Source organism: Podarcis filfolensis (assembly GCF_964270895.1).
Source record: "Podarcis filfolensis genome assembly, chromosome: 12".
Classification (NCBI taxonomy): domain Eukaryota; kingdom Metazoa; phylum Chordata; class Lepidosauria; order Squamata; family Lacertidae; genus Podarcis; species Podarcis filfolensis.
Window position 1 is genome coordinate 34,825,958 of NC_139614.1, and position 18,061 is coordinate 34,844,018.

At 46.6% G+C, this 18,061-nt stretch overlaps 1 protein-coding gene across 1 annotated transcript in view; it reads left to right on the forward strand.

Moving 5' to 3' along the window:
• Positions 1-18,061, forward strand: part of LOC310745937 (macrophage mannose receptor 1-like) — a 73,402-nt gene that overhangs the window by 34,968 nt on the left and 20,373 nt on the right. The window contains exons 16-18 of the mRNA XM_083579249.1: positions 9,115-9,150; positions 10,338-10,507; positions 13,161-13,222. Coding sequence (XP_083435375.1) covers positions 9,115-9,150; positions 10,338-10,507; positions 13,161-13,222 — 268 coding nt within the window. The remainder of the gene's footprint in view (positions 1-9,114; positions 9,151-10,337; positions 10,508-13,160; positions 13,223-18,061) is intronic.

Consider the following 18,061-nt stretch of genomic DNA (forward strand, 5'->3'; position numbering starts at 1 on the left):
ATTCATATACAGGTGAAAATGAGAGATCTGACCGCCCTATTTTCAGCCCAAAGACCATGTTTCCCCTTCAAGCTGTCAAGAAAATCAGGCTGCATCTAACATAGCACCTTCAACACAAGATGTCCCAAACACTCCTAGGAAAGGAGAAAGCAACATCTGAGATACATTTGTAGTACAGCAACTGAAACTACAAATAAGAATTGTGGAAAGATCTAATAGTTCCTATGGAGACTCAAGCTTAAAGAAGATAACATTAGACTGGGCCCTCTCACAGATACAAGAACTTCAGCAGCAACAGCAGGCACTGCACATGAAAGGAAGATACAGTGGTACCTCTAGTTGTGGACTTAATCTGTTTTGTGGTACAGTTTGCACCCCAAAAAGTCCACAACTAGAGCGCCTCTTCTGCGCATGAGCGTGGCGTGAGCGAGCACTTCTGCGCATGCACGGGTGGTGAACCCGGAAGTAAACACTTCCGGGTTTGCCGCGTTCGTAAGCTGAAAGTCCGTAACAAGAGCGGAACACAACACGAGGTATGACTGTAAAAGTTTTAGCAGAATGAGAAAGCTGAAATACTTGATAAACTTAAAGGGGCAGGAAATGAGGGACTTCCTGTGTGCCTTTTTCATGAGGGATTGTTGGAGGATGATCTGATTGAATTCGTTGTTCCATGGTTTAAGTCTGTTCACCCTGGTTTTATCTTAACCACAGATGATTTCGTTTGCCATTGTAGCATCTGTGGGGTTGACCTTACTTGTGCCTCTTTTTTTTTTTTTTATAATGATTTTTTATTACAGATTTTTATAACAACACAAACATATAACACATACATAAACAGACAAAAAACAAAAACAGAACAAAAAACATGTACCATTTCATATCTTAGTTTCTTGTACCTTTCTTCCCCGACTTCCTCATGCCTCCCTTTTCTGTATTCCAAGTTCTTATCAATTACTCAGCAAATCTTCCCTTATTTTAATTAAAATTTAAACTAATCTTCCTTATTCTCCTTGTCTTAACCATTACTGATAGTAACCATTTACTTTCCAGTCCAACATCATTCTAACTTTCATTAATTTTGTAATATTTCTTTAAATAGTCCTTGAACTTTTTCCATTCTTCTTGCGCTGCTTCTCTTCCCTGGTTTCGGATTCTGCTCGTCATTTCTGCCAAGCCCATGTAGTCTATCACCTTCATCTGCCATTCTTCCAGTGTGGGTAAATCTTGCGTCTTCCAGTACTTCGCGATGAGTATTCTAGCTGCTGTTGTAGCATACATAAAGAAAGTTATATCCGTCTTTAACACCCCTTGGCCGACAATACCCAAGAGGAAGGCCTCTGGTTTCTTGGGGAAAGTATATTTAAATACCTTTTTAAGTTCATTATAGATCATTTCCCAGAATGCCTTAATCTTCGGGCACGTCCACCAAAGGTGATAAAATGTACCTTCCTTTTCTCGACATTTCCAGCATTTATTATCAGGCAAATGGTAAATCTTTGCAAGCTTGACTGGGGTTATGTACCACCTATATATCATTTTCATAATATTTTCTCTTAAGGCATTACATGCCGTCAATTTCATCCCGGTGGTCCACAACTTTTCCCAATCGGCAAACAAAATATTATAACCAATGTCCTGAGCCCATTTAATCATAGCTGATTTAACCATTTCATCTTGTGTATTCCATTCCAGCAGCAAATTATACATTTTTGACAAATTCTTAGTACTGGGTTCTAACAATTCTGTCTCCAATTTTGATTTTTCCACCTGGAAGCCAATTTTACTGTCCAATTTAAACGCTTCATTTATTTGGTGGTAGTGCAACCAATCTCTCACCTTCCCTTTTAATTTCTCAAAACTCTGCAATCTCAGTTTGTCCCCTTCCTTTTCCAGAATTTCCCAGTATCTTGGCCACTTCGACTCCATGTTTAACTTTTTAACTGCCTTTGCTTCCATTGGCGACAGCCACCTTGGAGTTTTATTTTCCAGCAAATCTTTATATCTGATCCATACATTTAATAGTGCTTTTCTGACAATATGGTTTTTGAAACTTTTGTGTGCTTTAACCTTGTCATACCACAAATATGCATGCCACCCAAAAATGTTATTAAAGCCTTCCACATCCAAAATGTCTGTGTTTTCAAGAAGCAGCCATTCTTTCAGCCAGCAGAAAGCTGCCGCTTCATAATACAGTTTAAAGTCTGGCAGGGCAAACCCCCCTCTTTCCTTTGAATCCGTTAATATCTTAAATTTAATTCTGGGCTTCTTGCGCTGCCAGACAAATTTAGATATATCTTTTTGCCACTTCTTGAAACAATCCATTTTATCCATTATTTGCAATGCTTGGAACAAAAACAACATTCTTTGCAATACATTCATTTTTATAACTGCAATTCGACCTAACAAGGAAAGCTTTAAGTTTGACCAAATCTCCAGATCTTTTTTCACTTCTGTCCAAGTTTTTTCATAATTATCTTTAAATAGGTTCACATTCTTAGCTGTCATGTTTATACCCAAATATTTCACTTTTTTAACCACAGTCAACCCTGTCTCATTCTGAAACCTTTCTTTTTCCACCTGTGTTAAGTTTTTCTCCAATACCTTTGTCTTTAACTTATTCAATTTAAATCCTGCCAATTGACCAAACTCTTGGATTATTTCCAAAACTCTTTTCGTACTAGCTTCTGGCTCTTGCAATGTAAGTACTAGGTCATCTGCAAATGCTCTCAGTTTGTATTGTTTAGCTCCGACCTGGATCCCTTTAACCAACTGGTCCCTCCTAATCATATTAAGCAAAACCTCCAGGACCGATATAAAAAGTAATGGGGAGATAGGGCACCCCTGACGTGTCCCTTTTTCAATCTTGAACTCTTCTGTAACCACATTATTTACAATTAATTTTGCTTTCTGTTCAGAGTATATTGCACCTATACCATTCTCAAACCCTTGGCCTACCCCCATCCCTCGGAGGTTCTTCAACATAAAACTCCAAGAAATGTTGTCAAAGGCTTTCTCGGCGTCCACAAATATCAAAACAGCCTTAGTGTTTATATTCACTTCCAACTTTTCCAAAATATCAATTATATTCCTTACATTGTCCGACAAATGCCTTTTCGGGAGAAAGCCCGCTTGGTCCCCATGAATCTCCTCCATCAAAACTCTTTTCAGTCTCTTTGCTAAAATGTCAGCAAAGATTTTGTAATCCACGTTCAATAACGAGATGGGTCGGTAGTTTTTAAGTTGGGTCTTTTCAGTCTCTGTCTTTGGTATAAGTGTAATGTAGGCCTCTCTCCACGTATCGGGTGCCCTTCTCCCCTCCATAATCTCGTTGCAGACTTCCTTCAGCGTTTGTATCAACCCTTCCTTCAGAACTTTGTAGTATTTGGAAGTCAGTCCATCCGGTCCTGGGGATTTGCCCAGCGTCATGCCTTGAATGGCATCTTCTATTTCTTGTGCTGATATCTCCTGGTTCAAAATCATCTTACTTTCCTGCGAAATCTTTTTCAGCCCATTTTTCTCGAGGAATTGTTGTATATCCATTTCTTTCTGCGGCCCTTGTGTGTAGAGTTGTCTAAAGTAGTTCTGAAAACAGTTCCTAATTTCCGCTGGGTTACTTATGTTCTTTCCTTCCACTTCTATATTTGTTACCGTGTTGAGCTTTTGTCTCTTCTTTATTTGCCAGGCCAATAACTTGCCACATTTATCAGCAGATTCAAAGGTCTTTTGTCTCATTTGCTTGATTTTCCACTCTAATTCTTGATTCATCAGTTCCATATATTGTGTTTGATAAAATTTAATTTCTCTTAGAATCTCTTGCGATTTTGGCTTCAGTCTTAGTTTCTTTTCCCCTTCTTTTATCCTTTCCAAGATTTTCTCCTTCCTCTCATTTTGCTTTCTTTTCTTTAATGTATTTTGTTGTATCAAAAACCCTCTCATCACGGCTTTACTTGCGTCCCATATTATTCTTTTTTCTACTTTAGTCCTTAAGTTAATTTCAAAATAGTCTTTCAAAGTTTTTTGGGCCTTCTTGCAGATCTCCTCGTCTCTGAGTAAGGTGTCATTCATTCTCCATCTGAAGGAGCCAGTTGTTGTTTGCCTCATCACCATCTTTACTGCGTTGTGGTCGGAGTAGGTTTTTGGGCAGATTTCCACTTTCTTTATGTTTGGCGCCATACTGCTAGTCACCCAAATTTGGTCAATCCTTGTCCATGTCATTTTGGCTTCAGAAAAGGTTCCCTCTCTTTCTAATGGGTGTTTTGTTCTCCAAATGTCAATCAAGTCCATATTGTCAGTCATTTCAAAAAAAGTCTTTGGTAGTCTTCCATCTTTTGTTACTACCTGTCTTTGTGCTTTGTCCATATTTGTTGAAACTACTCCATTCATGTCTCCCATCATGATTAAATTATAATCCATATAGTCCATCAAAGTCTCATGCAACTTCTTAAAGAATTCAGCTTTCCCTTCATTTGGTGCATAGATTCCCACTATCAAATACTTTTCTCCTTGAGATTGAATTTCAATTGCCAAATATCTTCCTTGGTCGTCTTTAAAAATTTGTTTCGGTTGCAGCTTTTCCTTTGCATAAATCACTACTCCTCTCTTTTTTACTCTGTCTGAAGATATGAATTCTTGTCCCAATCTTTTATTTATTAATAATTTTCTATGTGCTCTTGTCACATGGGTCTCTTGTAGACAAATCAAGTCCAATTGGTCTTTCTTTAAAGCATGAAATATATTTTTCCTTTTTCTGGGAATGTTCAAACCGTTACAATTCCAGGTTAGAAGTTGCAGAGCCATGATGGGGTTATTTACTCTTTCCTCCTACAGCTCCCAATTTTTGTTCCTCGTTTGTCGGTGGTTCCGTATCCGTGTCTAGTGAAGGATGCCCTTGTCCTGGAAACGCCTCTTTCTGTAGGTCTTCTTCGTGTTCTCCTAAGAACTTGTCTTTATCACTCACTGTCTTTATTCTTCTTTTCTTCCCCTTGTATTTAAAAGACAAGCCTTGGGGAAACTCCCACCTGAATGGTATGTAGTTCCTTTTCAGCAGTATCACCAAGTCCTTGTAGAATCCTCTTGCGTCCAAAATACTTTTGGGAATGTCTTTAAAAATCTCAATATGAAAATCTTCAATTCGAAGGGTTGTTTGGTAATGCAGGTTCAATATTTTGTCTCGTTCCTCCTTTGATCTTAGAGTTATTAAGCAATCTCTGGGTCTATTCTTCCTCTGCCTTGCTCCCAGTCTAAATGCACTTTCTATCTTAAATTCTTCTTTGTCCAGCTCCTGCTTCCAAAAGTCAGAAAATTCTTTTGTCAGGTAATCCACCAGGTTGTCTCCTTCCTTTTCCGGCACAAGTCTGATCCTTAGGTTCCTCTCCTTACGTTGCATATCCTGCATAGAAAGTGCCAGCTCATACTCATCTAGTTTCTTGAACACTGGTGGAAACTTTTCCTCAGCAGCAGTTGCAATTTCTTTAGCTTCCTCAGCTATCTTTCGTGTTGTTGATGAATCTTCCAGTAATTTCCCAATTGCTTCTGCATTTGAGTTCACTTTGTTCCCAAGGTCAGTTATACTTTTTGTGTTTAGATCAATTCTCCCAGAGATTTCTTCAATTTTCTTATTTGTTTCAGCAACTTGTACTTTAGTTTCTGCGCCTTGCTTTTTTAGTTCCTCTAAAGAGTAATTTATCTTCTCCAGTACCTTGGCAAAAGATTCTTCTGAAGACATTATTTTCACTTTTGCCTTTGGGACAACTGTAGTTCCAGAGGCTCCTGATACAGAAGCCCTTCTTTGCATGGAAAGATCAACTTTGTATTGTCTGCCAGATCTCAAGGTTGTTTCTTGTAAATCCTCTTTCTTGTGAATTTTCTCTTTACCATCTGCCATAACAAAGTCTTTTACTCAAGGTCATTCCCACACTCTTGAGCTGTCAGACAAAAATTCTCAAATTTTAAACTCCACTTGTTGCTGAAACAATTTATAAGTCCTCTAGAGGGCGTAAAGTCAATTCTTTGCCTTCAAGTTAGTCCCACACTCTCCAGAAAATAAACAAAAGTCCTCCTAGTCCCTTTCAATTGTTCTTTTCTCTTTCTAAAGGATCCAAATCAGTAATGTCCTGCAAATAACTTTACTATGCAACAAAGTAAATGTTTCAAGTTGAGAGTAGCCAAAGTCAGTTAAAGATACTTTTTTACCTTCTTGTAGCAACAGTCCTTAGCCGGTTCCTTTTCTCCGGCAGTCCGATCCCCAGGTATAGGAGCAGCGGTAAATAACTCAATTTCTTTTAAAATGGCAGGAAAACACTTTAAAATCTTCTCCCCCCCCCCTCCTGCCTTCGGGGAGGGAGTTCTTTGCTTGGTGGTGGATTTCTTAGTTCCCACAACTCTCCTTTCAAACAGTTACAGCTTAAATGCCTTTCGCTTTGATCTTGCTACAGAACGGAAAGCAGACTTCCTTTTTGGTGCTTGTCCGTCTCGGTGCCCAATTTCTTTAATTTTAGTGTCCAATTATATCTTAGAGGTCAATCCTACTCACGGATAGTTGTTCTTTTTAGTCTAAATTCACCGGAAGAAATCAGCGCTCTCCGCTAATGGCGACGCGGCTTCGCTTCGCAGGCTGGGTGAAAGCGACTCTCAGCACCGCTCCACACACCCTCCGCTGATCCGCAGCCTTTAAAAAGGCTATTTCACAGCGTCGGGGGGGCGCAAAGGTGCCCGCCGAGTCTCCAGTTCACAGGCAACGCGCCTGTGATTTTTGAGGGTCCCCGCTCCGCCGTAGCTGACAGGACCCGAACCCACGAAGCAGATCTCTCCCGGAGCTCCGGGAGAAATCCGCCATTAAGCGCTGGCGCTAACCGGAAGTCGACCTTACTTGTGCCTCTAGGGGGGAAAGGCAGAAGTAGCTTCTATGGGAAATACCGTATTTTTCGCCCTATAGGACACACTTTTCCCCCTCCAAAAATGAAGGGGAAATGTGTGTGCGTCCTATGGGGCGAATGCAGGCTTTCGCTGAAGCCTGGAGAGAGCACCGACCCCTCTTGCTCCCCAGGCTTCAGGAAGCTATCCGCAAGCCTGCGGAGCCCGGCGGGAACTCCTGCGGGCTCCGAAGGCTTGCGGATAGCTGCCTGCAGCCCGAAGCCCGGGGAGCACAGCACTGTGCACCCTGGGCTTAAGGCAGCTATCCACAAGCCTGCTGCGCCCGGATAGCTGCCCTAAGCCCGGGGTGCGCAGCGGGCTACAGCGCCACGCTCCCCGGGCTTCGGATAGCAGCAAGCTCTGGGAGCGATGGCTGAGGTTGAGTGCAACATCGCCATCGTTCCCGGACCCGTTCTGGGGGCTGGGGTTGGGGGAAGCTCGGGCTTCCCCCGCCCCCAGCCCTGCAAGCTCGGGGGGGGGGGGGAATAAAAAAAATTATTTATTCCCCCCCTCCCCCCCAAAAAATAAGTGCACCCTAATGAGCCGGGGTGCTCTATAGGGCGAAAAATACGGTAGGTTTTTTTGCACCTGCCTCGATGAAGCAGTCATATTCTCTTTTGAATCCTCTTATTCCTTCATCTTGGCTTAGCAGTCTTCTTCTGTGATTTCACTTTTCTACTGTTCAGCTGCTTTTTCTACGAATGCATCCTTGTTAGAAATATGCAGAGCAGCAACCTGGACATCCCCGAGCACATTCCCCAGGCACTATAAGATGGAGCCTTTGCATCCTCTGGAGCAGCATTCAGCCAGAAGGTCTTACAGCAGGCTGTCCTACACAAATCACTTGTTGCAGTTGGGATCCACCCTAGTTCACAGAATTATAGAATAGTAGGCCCAACCCGGGGGTGCTACACCAGCAAGCAAAATAATAGCATTGTACCTACCTGAATGGTAGATTTGCTTGTCCAGTGTAATGGATCACTGGGGCCACACCCTTGCATGACCTAGAACACCTTTTCCCACCTCTGTTTGCACCTCTGTTGGCTTTCAGTTAATGGTTTCTCATAGGAAATAGGTTAATACTATTATGGCCTCCAGTTCTGGACTGTTCATGCTTGGTGAATACGTAAAACTGAAGAGGCAGGAACAAAATAAATGAAGAGGGGCTAGCCCATTTCCTGTAAAAGGCTACTCCTGCCTTTGTCCACTAGAGGTACAAGTAAGCCCAACCCAGTGATGCTATATTGGACAAGCATATCTACTCTTCAGGTAAGTACATGCAGGCAGGGGCGTAGGAAGGGGGTATGGGGGTGCGTGCCGCCCTGGGTGTCATCCTGAGGGGGGTGACATTCGGCGCCCCCCTGCCCCGACTCCCAAGCATACAGTGAGGGGCAAAGCAGCAGCAAAGCAGGCAAAAGCAGCAGCAAAGCATTGGCAAAGCGTCACAGCTCCCCCCTTCCCCCGGCTCACTGTAGGCTTGGGAGTCACAGATGGGTTGCACCGTTGCCCTGCCACCCACACTCCCGGCTGGAGGAGGCAGGCAGGAAGGCAGGGGAGAGGACAGCTGTCATCCTTGAAGGGGGGTGACATCCGGGGCGCGCGCCTGCCCGTGACTCCCAAGCCTACAGCGAGCGGTGGCCCTGGCGGCTCGTCAGGGCCGTCGGCAAAGCAGAGCAGCTCCCCCCTTCCCTCGACTCGTCTCCCAACTTGGGGAGGGGGTGACAAAAAAAATTTCCACCACCGGGTACCACCTGACCTTGCTACGCCTCTGCATGCAGGGCTTTTTTTCAGCTGGGACTCACTAGAACTCAGTTCCAGCACCTCTCAGGTAGGTGCCATTGTCATTATATAAGAGAAGAAGGGAGATTTTCATGGTGAGTTCCAGCACCTCCTTTTCTAGAAAAATAGTATTGGGTTCATGGTATCATATGTACAGTCATATATACACATTATTACTTTTGAGAAATATTTAGAAAGTACTTATTTATTTTCCGTACTGCCCTTCGATCTGGTATGCAATGTAAGGTAACAGTGATTAATTTTATTTTGATATGACCTTGCATAGCGTTAACCTCATACACTTACCAGCTTTGGTCTGGTTTTTGTAAACACTTTTATTTTTATGTACTCCTGTTTGTAATATGAAACAATGCAATACCATATAAATCGCACTATTATAAGCAATATGTGTTTGGTTTTCAGGTGCACAGTTAAAACCGGAACCACGCAGTGATATTGGTATGTTGAGTGATTCCACCTTTGCTTAGGTCACATGTGTCTCTCTTAAGCAGCACTATAAAAGTGGAGGTGGAGCTGCCTTAACAGCTCTTTCAGGCTACTGATGGTTCTGTCACAAGCCAAAGATGTGTGTGCTTCCTGGCTTGGGCATCCCAGTTTCTGCCTTCCCTCAGAACAAACAGGTCTTAAGTAAAAAAAATGGGGAAGGGGCTTCTCCAGAGGTTCTCATCGGCCACTGAGGGTCCTACTATTGGGATTTCAGCTCCGGTCGTCTGAGCTGATAAGGCTCATCTTCTTTTGAGCCCACCCAGCAGAGCATTAAAACAACGCCACAGCGGAAGGATGAGATAATATGGGCTACATTGCTATGCTTTATTACTAAGCTATGCAGAGAGCAAAGAAATATACATGTTCTCTCTATGAGAAGCAGAGAGCAACTGAACAAAGGAAACAACAGAACAAAGGAAACAGGAAACCAGTAACGTCACATCCCGTCTCCCTTTCCCATGAGAATCCAACAGTATCTGGACTCTGTGGAATGTAAACAGTCCTGTGACTGCAAGCAGCTGCTCAGTGAGGAAACAGAAACTAACACCTACCAGGAGCCAATGGTAGCTGCTTTTTGGCCTGGGCTTGCTCATTCCTCCAAAATGGATTGCATACAACTGGGGAAGCTCAGTGGTACAACTGCTTTGTATGCAAGAGGTCCCAGGCCCTGCTAGAAAATGTGAAGTCATAAGATAGTACCTTTAAAAACATATGCATTGTGTCTTTTCTTCAGTTTTGCATACTTGCCTTTCAGCAAATAATTCCATGGTTGTCATTACTGAACCGACCAGTTTTTTTTTCATGGGAGATATATTTCCACAGTCCTATGTGCTTGTTTTATAATTTAATTTGAAAATAAATTATCAGGGTAATCAAACTGTAATAGTTTTAAATGTACCATGGTGTGACAGGGGAATGGAGAGGGAGAAGTTGTTCATTGTGTGCTTCAAAATTGAAATCATATATCTGACAGTCTAAAGTGGGCGAGATCATTGAAGTTGCTTAGCTGCACCGCTGGTTGTGTGAATTAACGTTATTCACACTCTTGTATACCATAAAGGATGGCTAAGAAATATTTTGATATTTAATATTAAATTTAATATTCATTATTAAAATAATAAAATTGCTTCTTTTTGTAGAATATTTGTTCAGAAGAATTGAAGATGGCTGGATTGAGTACAAGGGCAATGAGTACTATTTCAGTAATGAAGAGACATCTGTCGAAAGAGCACGGGAATTCTGCAAGAAACATGGAGGAGATCTTACTGTCATTGAAAGTCGCAGCGAATGGCAATTTGTGTGGAGATATGTAAGAAAAATATGGAGCATATGCTTTCCAATCAAGCATAGCTTGGTTTAAAAAAAAGGGCACATAAATTATTTGATCAAGGCCATTTTTATGTCTGCTAATCATTTTCCTCTGGATGGTGGCACCAAAAGCTTGCAGAGATTAGCAGTGCAATTCCATGCATGTCTACTGAAAAGTAAGTCTCATTGTTTTTAATGGGTCTCATTTCCAAGTAAGTGTGTAAAATATTGCAAGCTTTGTGGTCATATACTACTATCATAGCATAAGCCAAGGAAATGAGGCTTGCAAATATATACTATATATATGTGTGTGTGTTTCACTCACCCCCAATAATCATCACATATCCAAAGCATTGTGCTGAAAACACTTTCCACGTAATCAGGGTTCTATGCAGGCATGGATATATGAATGTGATTCCTGAATGGACTGGTGAGATTGTGTGGTGTAACACATGGAGTTCCTACTTACTGAACACAATGTGTTCTGTGGAAATCCTTTGGTAGGCGAGAGTTTGCACAATGAGTCCACGAATTCCATCCATTCCTATGGGAACATTGCAAATGTAGGATTTGTTTGATCACTCCCCCACCCCCTCTCCAATCACCAAAAGAGAGACAAAGTAAAAAAAAACTTATTTGTCCAACCTCTCCTGCTCTCTGAATTGTATGATCTCGCTTCCCCCCACCCCTCTCTGATTTCTGCCCCAGAGTATAGCAAGGTCTGGGCATAATTATTTACCGTATTTTTCGCACCATAGGGCGCACCGGACCATAGGGCGCACCCAGTTTTGGGGGGGGGGAAATAAAGGGGAAAAATTATTTCCCCCCCCAGGCGCGGGGCTGGGGCGGGGAAAGCTGGAGCTTCCCCCGACCCCAGCCCCCAAACAGGCAGCTCTCTGCAAGCCGTGGGAGCGCTCCCACTGCTTGCGGAGAGGTCCGCGAAGCCTGGGCGCGCTGATCTCAGCGCACGCAGGCTTCGGCATGCTGGCAACTCTCTGCAAGCAGCGGGACCGCTCCCGCTGTTTGCGGAGAGGTCCGCGAAGCCTGGGCGCGCTGATCTCAGCGCACGCAGGCTTCGGCTTGCTGGCAACTCTCCGCAAGCAGCGGGAGCGCTCCCGCTGTTTGCGGAGAGGTCTGCGAAGCCTGGGCGCGCTGATCTCAGTGCGCGCAGGCTTCGGCTTGCTGGCAACTCTCCGCAAGCAGCGGGAGCGCTCCCGCTGTTTGCGGAGAGGTCCGCGAAGCCTGGGCGCGCTGATCTCAGCGCGCGCAGGCTTCGGCATGCTGGCAACTCTCCGCAAGCAGCGGGACCGCTCCCGCTGCTTGCGGAGAGGTCCGCAAAGCCTGGGCGCGCTGATCTCAGCGCGCGCAGGCTTCGGCATGCTGGCAACTCTCTGCAAGCAGCGGGACCGCTCCCGCTGCTTGCGGAGAGGTCCGCGAAGCCTGGGCGCGCTGATCTCAGCGCGCGCAGGCTTCGGCTTGCTGGCAACTCTCCGCAAGCAGCGGGAGCGCTCCCGCTGTTTGCGGAGAGGTCCGCGAAGCCTGGGCGCGCTGAGATCAGCGCGGGCAGGCTTCGGCATGCAGGCAACTCTCCGCAAGCAGCGGGACCGCTCCCGCTGCTTGCGGAGAGGTCCGCGAAGCCTGGGCGTGCTGAGTTCAGCGCGCGCAGGCTTCGGCATGCAGGCAAGTCTCCGCAAGCAGCGGGAGCCCAGCGCTGGGCTCCCGCTGCTTGCAGAGAGGTGTGCGAAGCCTGGAGAGCGTGAGGGGTCGGTGCGCACCGACCTCTCTCACTCTCCAGGCTTCAGCGAAAGCCTGCATTCGCACCATAGGACGCACACACATTTCCCCTTTATTTTTGGAGGGGAAAAAGTGCGTCCTATGGTGCGAAAAATACGGTAAGTGCAGATAAGTGAATTTTCGGATAGCAAGCATGCAAATAGCCAGACCTGTGAGTATTAGACTCTCAAGGCATTGCTGGTGCTGACACTTATTGCTATCTGTTAATAAGGAAATTAAGATGCAGTGAGGTACAGTTTGTGATTATCATCCTCTTGTTGGATCTCAGCAGAATTTCTATTGCCCATTCCTGTTGCGACGGGCATATTCTGTGGCTATATTGTACTACTTTCCAGCACAATTGTATTCTTTTAAAATCTAGGAATATTTGCTTCGATGTGATTTTATTTTGGCGAAGCATGTAATTTTAATGGCACCAAAGTTAAACATCCCACCCAGAAATAATTTTCTAAGGAACTTGATGGTGCTGATAATAGATAAAATAATGTTTCAGAGAACAAAATGCTCTTCTAAGTGGACAACTGGCCTGGGAAACAATGGGCATGAAAGATTATTAGTGGGATACACTGTAACTGATTTTATACAGTATAGAAATAAAAACATTCAGAAAACCAGCTAATTACATCAGTTAAAGTATAACATAATAAAAAACTTTCTTTCATGTTTACCCTCATTTTAATTGACATGTTTTAATTTGTTTTAATTGTAAAGCTTTAATTGTGTTTTTAAACAAACACATTATGTTCATCATTACAAGCTTCCTATGGAATAACTGAATTATATTGCTCTGGAGAATACCTGATTATTTTATTGTTGCATTTACGTTGCATTTACTCCCATTTTTCCTTTGTATGTTTTAGAGCAAGTATCATGGATCTGTTTATTATATTGGTTTAATTATGGGACTCGATAGAAAGTTCAGGTAAGTGAACAAAAGAAGTGGAAATCAGATTTTTAACAATTGTAAATACTAACTTTATTTTAGATCATAACTAGGTTAGCATTAAAATTTAAGTCTTCTGTATATAAGGATGTTACACCTGCCCACCATTCATCAGTTACTTTTCTGATTGACTCTGCAATCCTGTGGTTCTTTTGATGGTTTCCTATGAGAACATCAGATTTCCTTTCCTGAGAGTGGAGAGGGAGGTCTGAGCTTGGCGGAGACAGCTGGATGTCAGTTACATTCTCCATCCCGCCTAAGGAACTTCCATGGCCATTGCCTTGCTGAAATCAATCTCCAATGACTGGAAAGTGAGCATGGCAGTGACTGACCAGGAGAAGTCTTGGATCCAAAAGATCCAAAATCTTCTTAGTCTCCAACCCTGCCCCTGAACTACGGAGAAGCTTGTGTTTGTCAGCATGTGGAAATAATTTAATGGCAAGGGGGATAGAAAATGATGGGGGAGTGCACAAATCCTGCCCCACCTTTAATTCTGCTCTGCCACCACTGGTGCCAACTATAAGGGGCCTTTGGTACCTAAGGAACCAGAAAAAATGGTTCCTGAAAATGGTTCAAAAAGCACCAGAAATCATGGCTGATGCCTTGTATAGCCTTGGGGGTGGCATCCAAGGCCTTCTTGGGCCTCGGACACAACTTCTGGAGTCCCTAGGAGCCGTTGCGGCACACACAATGTGACTTCATGATGTCACAGCACAACATGATGTCACAATACGTCGCACGCTGCTTGGCACCCATAATCTGGGGCCCAAATCAGCGCCCCAGTCTGCTACAGTGAGCCCAGCAATGCTTGGGATACTGCAGTTCAGCCATTTTCATCATTTTAGTTCAGTTAAAGTGTTAAGTTGTGGGTGAACATATCAGATGACACAGCGATTCTTCCAAAGCAGCTCTTTATTTGTAAGCTGGAACAGAACTAACTGAGGAGCTCAGTCAGCCTGCTTATATAGAGCTCCAGAACAATGTAACTGTTGCCATTTTCTAAAACTATCCAATCACTGAACGTCACTTTTCGATCCTTCATTTGCATAACTATCTACAGTATCCCCCTGCTGGCCCAGGGTGAGAACTTCAGTACATAACACCCCTCCCCACCGAGATAAGGCATTAGTTACAATCGTAATGGTTTCCTTATATACAGCACTACACGTAATGGTTCAATTAGGCACAAAAGCATATCGGTTACATTTCACATACTTAGACCAACAGTGATACATGTCCAACAACATAGTCCTTTAAATAAGTTGGTCACTTGGAAACTCTGCCAGACCGCCAGGGACTGGTAGCCAAGTCCGGGGGGCCACCCAATTCTTGCTGAGGCTGTGGTGCGACCCTAGGTGGCGTTGAAACCAAATCCCCTGGATCCGCTGCTGTGGGTGGAGCCTCCGCAAGTGGAGTGGTCTGAGCCTGTGGTAAGTCTGGCAGACCCTCTGAAGTGGCTTGGTTCAGCTCCACGCTGGCAGTTTGCGATGGAGGTGTAGGTGGAGCCTCGCCATCTGTAAGTGTCTCTTCCGGAGCCACGAGCGCAGTTGGGGGCACCATGGTAGTGTCCAAGTCCCCAACCCTGCGCCTAAGCTGGTCTATGTGCCGGCGCCACAAGCGTCCATCTTCGAGTGCCACCTGGTACAAGCGAGGTCCAGTGACTCCCACTACTGTGGCTGGCACCCAAGGTATGTCCTCCACATAGTTCCGGGCAAAGACCTGGTTTCCTGGAACAAATGACCGTGGCGCGTTGGCACAGCCTGGGGGTTCAGCCATGGCAAAGTCCGGGTGCAGCCGGTCGAGCGGTGACCTGAGGCGGCGGCCCATAAGCAGTTCAGCAGGACTCCGCCCTGTGGCCGCATGAGGGGTGATGTGTTGCACGAACAAGTATTCAGCGACCCGCTCGTGCCAGTCTCCCCGGTCCAGGCGCGCCAGTGCCTCTTTTGCTGAGCGCACCATTCTCTCCGCTTGCCCATTGCTGGATGGATGAAATGGTGCCGTTAGGGCATGGCGGATGCCCAGTCCCAAAAGATACCGCTCAAAAGTGCCTGGCGTGAACTGCGGTCCCTTGTCGGAGACAAGGACATCAGGACACCCATGCGTCGCAAACAGGCCTCGCAGCACCCGGATGACGGCCTCGGTAGTGGTGGAGGGCATCAGGGCCACCTCCAGCCATTTGGAATAGGCGTCCACCACTACCATAAAGGTCCGGCCGTGAAAGGGGCTGGCCAGATCGATGTGCACCCTCGACCAGGGTGTCTTGGGTGTCTCCCAGGTGTGTCCCTTAGCTGCCGGTGGTGCAGGCCTCGATTCTTGGCACACTTGACAGGTGGACACCCAGGCAGTGATGGCATCGTCCATGTTAGGCCACCAGACGTAACACCGAGCCAACGCCTTCATTTTGACGATTCCCAGGTGGCCAACGTGCAGAGCCTCCAGGACGCGTTGACGGAGTCTTTGGGGAATCACGACGTGGTCTCCCCACAGCAGACAGCCGCGATGAGCCGAGAGTTTATGTTGTCTGGTTGTGAACGGTTGGAACTCCGATGCAAAAGGCCCTTGTGGCCACCCCCTCCACACCCAGTTGAGCACACGGCTGATGGTGCGATCCTGGGCAGATGCGGAGGCCACAGTGACAGCCGATACAGGCGCTGCCGGAAGATCCTCAATCAGGAGGAGCGATGAAGCTGGAGCCGGGTCTTCCACAAATGCTGGAAGAGGGCAACGGCTGAGGGCGTCGGCATGTCCCATCGATTTCCCCGGGCGATGGACGAGCCGGTAGTGGTAGGCAGCCAGGAAAACAGTCCATCGCAGCATGCGCGGTGAGAGGACCGGTGGAGTTGGACGATCACCGGCGAGGAGGCCCAGGAGCAGCTTGTGGTCAGTGATGAGGTCAAAAGTCCTGCCATAGAGGTATTCATGGAACCTCTTCACTCCAGCCACAAGTGCCAGTGCCTCCTTGTCGAGCTGGCTGGAATTCCGTTCAGTCAGAGATAGCGTCCTGGAAAAGTAGGCGAGCGGTGCTTCTCTTCCGTCTGGAAAACGGTGACTAAGGACAGCGCCGATGCCAAAAGGTGAGGCGTCGCAGGCAAGGACCAGCGGCCTGGCTTCACTGTACTGTACCAGCACAGTGTCCGATGAAAGGAGAGCCTTGACCGCATTGAAGGCCGCCGTCTCCCGATGACCCCAGGACCAAGGCATCTTTGTGCTGAGGAGTTGGTGAAGAGGCTCAGCCACCGTGGCTTTGTGGGGCAGGAACATGTTATAAAAGTTCAGCAGCCCCAGGAACGCCTGCAACTCTGTCTTGTTCTTTGGGATGGGGGCCTGCTGGATAGCGCGGATCTTGGATGTGGTCTGGTGAAGGCCAGAGGCGTCGATAAGATAGCCCAGGAACTCCACCTGTGGAACAGCGATCTGGCACTTCTCCCTCTTTACCTTTAGCCCGGCCTCTTAAAACCTGGTCAGCACGGCACGAAGGCGCTCGAACAGCTGCTGGTGTGAGTCTGCGGACACCAAGACGTCATCAAAATATGGTACCATGCCCGGAAGCCATTGCAGGAGACGCTCCATAAGGCTTTGGAAGATGCCAGGAGCCACACTCGCCCCGAACTGCAACCGGCGGCAACGGAATGCCCCTCGGTGGGTGATGATCGTCTGGGCTTCAGCAGTGGCATCATCGACGGGCAGTTGTTGATGGGCTTGGGCAAGGTCCAGCTTAGCAAAGACCTTACCCTCACCCAGGGAATGCAGCAGGTGTTGGACAACAGGAACCGGATAAGCGTGCTGCTGAAGTGCCTTGTTGATCGTGCACTTGTAGCCAGCGCAGATTCTCACCGACCCGTCTGGCTTGACAGGCATGACGATGGGGGTTTCCCTCTTGGCGTGGTCAACCGGCTCCAAAACTCCTTGGGCGATCAGCTTGTCCAGTTGTTCGTCTACCTTAGCCTTGAGAGAAAAGGGAACCCGGCGTGGCTTTAGCTTAATGGGGGCGACTTGTGGATCAAGGTTAAAGGAGATGGGCATACCTGTATATTGCCCCAAAGTGCCATCAAAAACCTCGGCAAAGTCTTTGACCGGACCCTCAGTCTCTGCGTTAGAGATGCAGTTGATGCCGGTGACTTCCAGGCCGAGGGCATCAAACCAGTCTAGCCCTAGCAGGCTTGGCCGCTGACCTTCGACCACCACCAACCAGTCGGAGCAGGCCCGAAAAATCCTTGAAGGCGATCCGGAACCAGCCAACACCTACCACGGGAATGTCGTTTCCCTGGTAGTCTCTCAGGTGTATGCGGTGAGAGTCGAGTTGCCTTTTGGACACTCTGGGTACCAGTCTTTTGATGGTGCTCCAAGACACGATGGACAGGGCAGACCCGGTGTCGATCTCCATGTCACATGGAGCTCCTTCAATGAGCACTGTGACGTTCAGCTTGTGCCGCGTAGGTGAGTCGGTTTGGCCAATCGTGGTTCCAGACGGGCAGCGGCAGTTGGTGAGACCGAAACAGCTTTCCTTGGCAGACTGGAGTGAAGACTTGGACTTGCGAGTTGGTGAAGGGGGGTGTCAGACGGAGCCGATCGGCAGACCTTAGCGATGTAACCCCTTCTGGAACACGTCCGACAGATGGCGTCTCTGAATCGACACTTGGCACGGGAATGGTTGCCTCCGCAGCCGGCACATTCTGGTTGGCCCTTGGACTTCTGTTGGAACTTCCTGCACTCCCGCTTTGTCTGGTGCACGTCATTGTCTTCACTGGAGGATGCCTCATCACTGCTGGCCTCTTCGTGATGTACTGGAACTGGCTCCCTAGCAAGACGCGGGCTGCT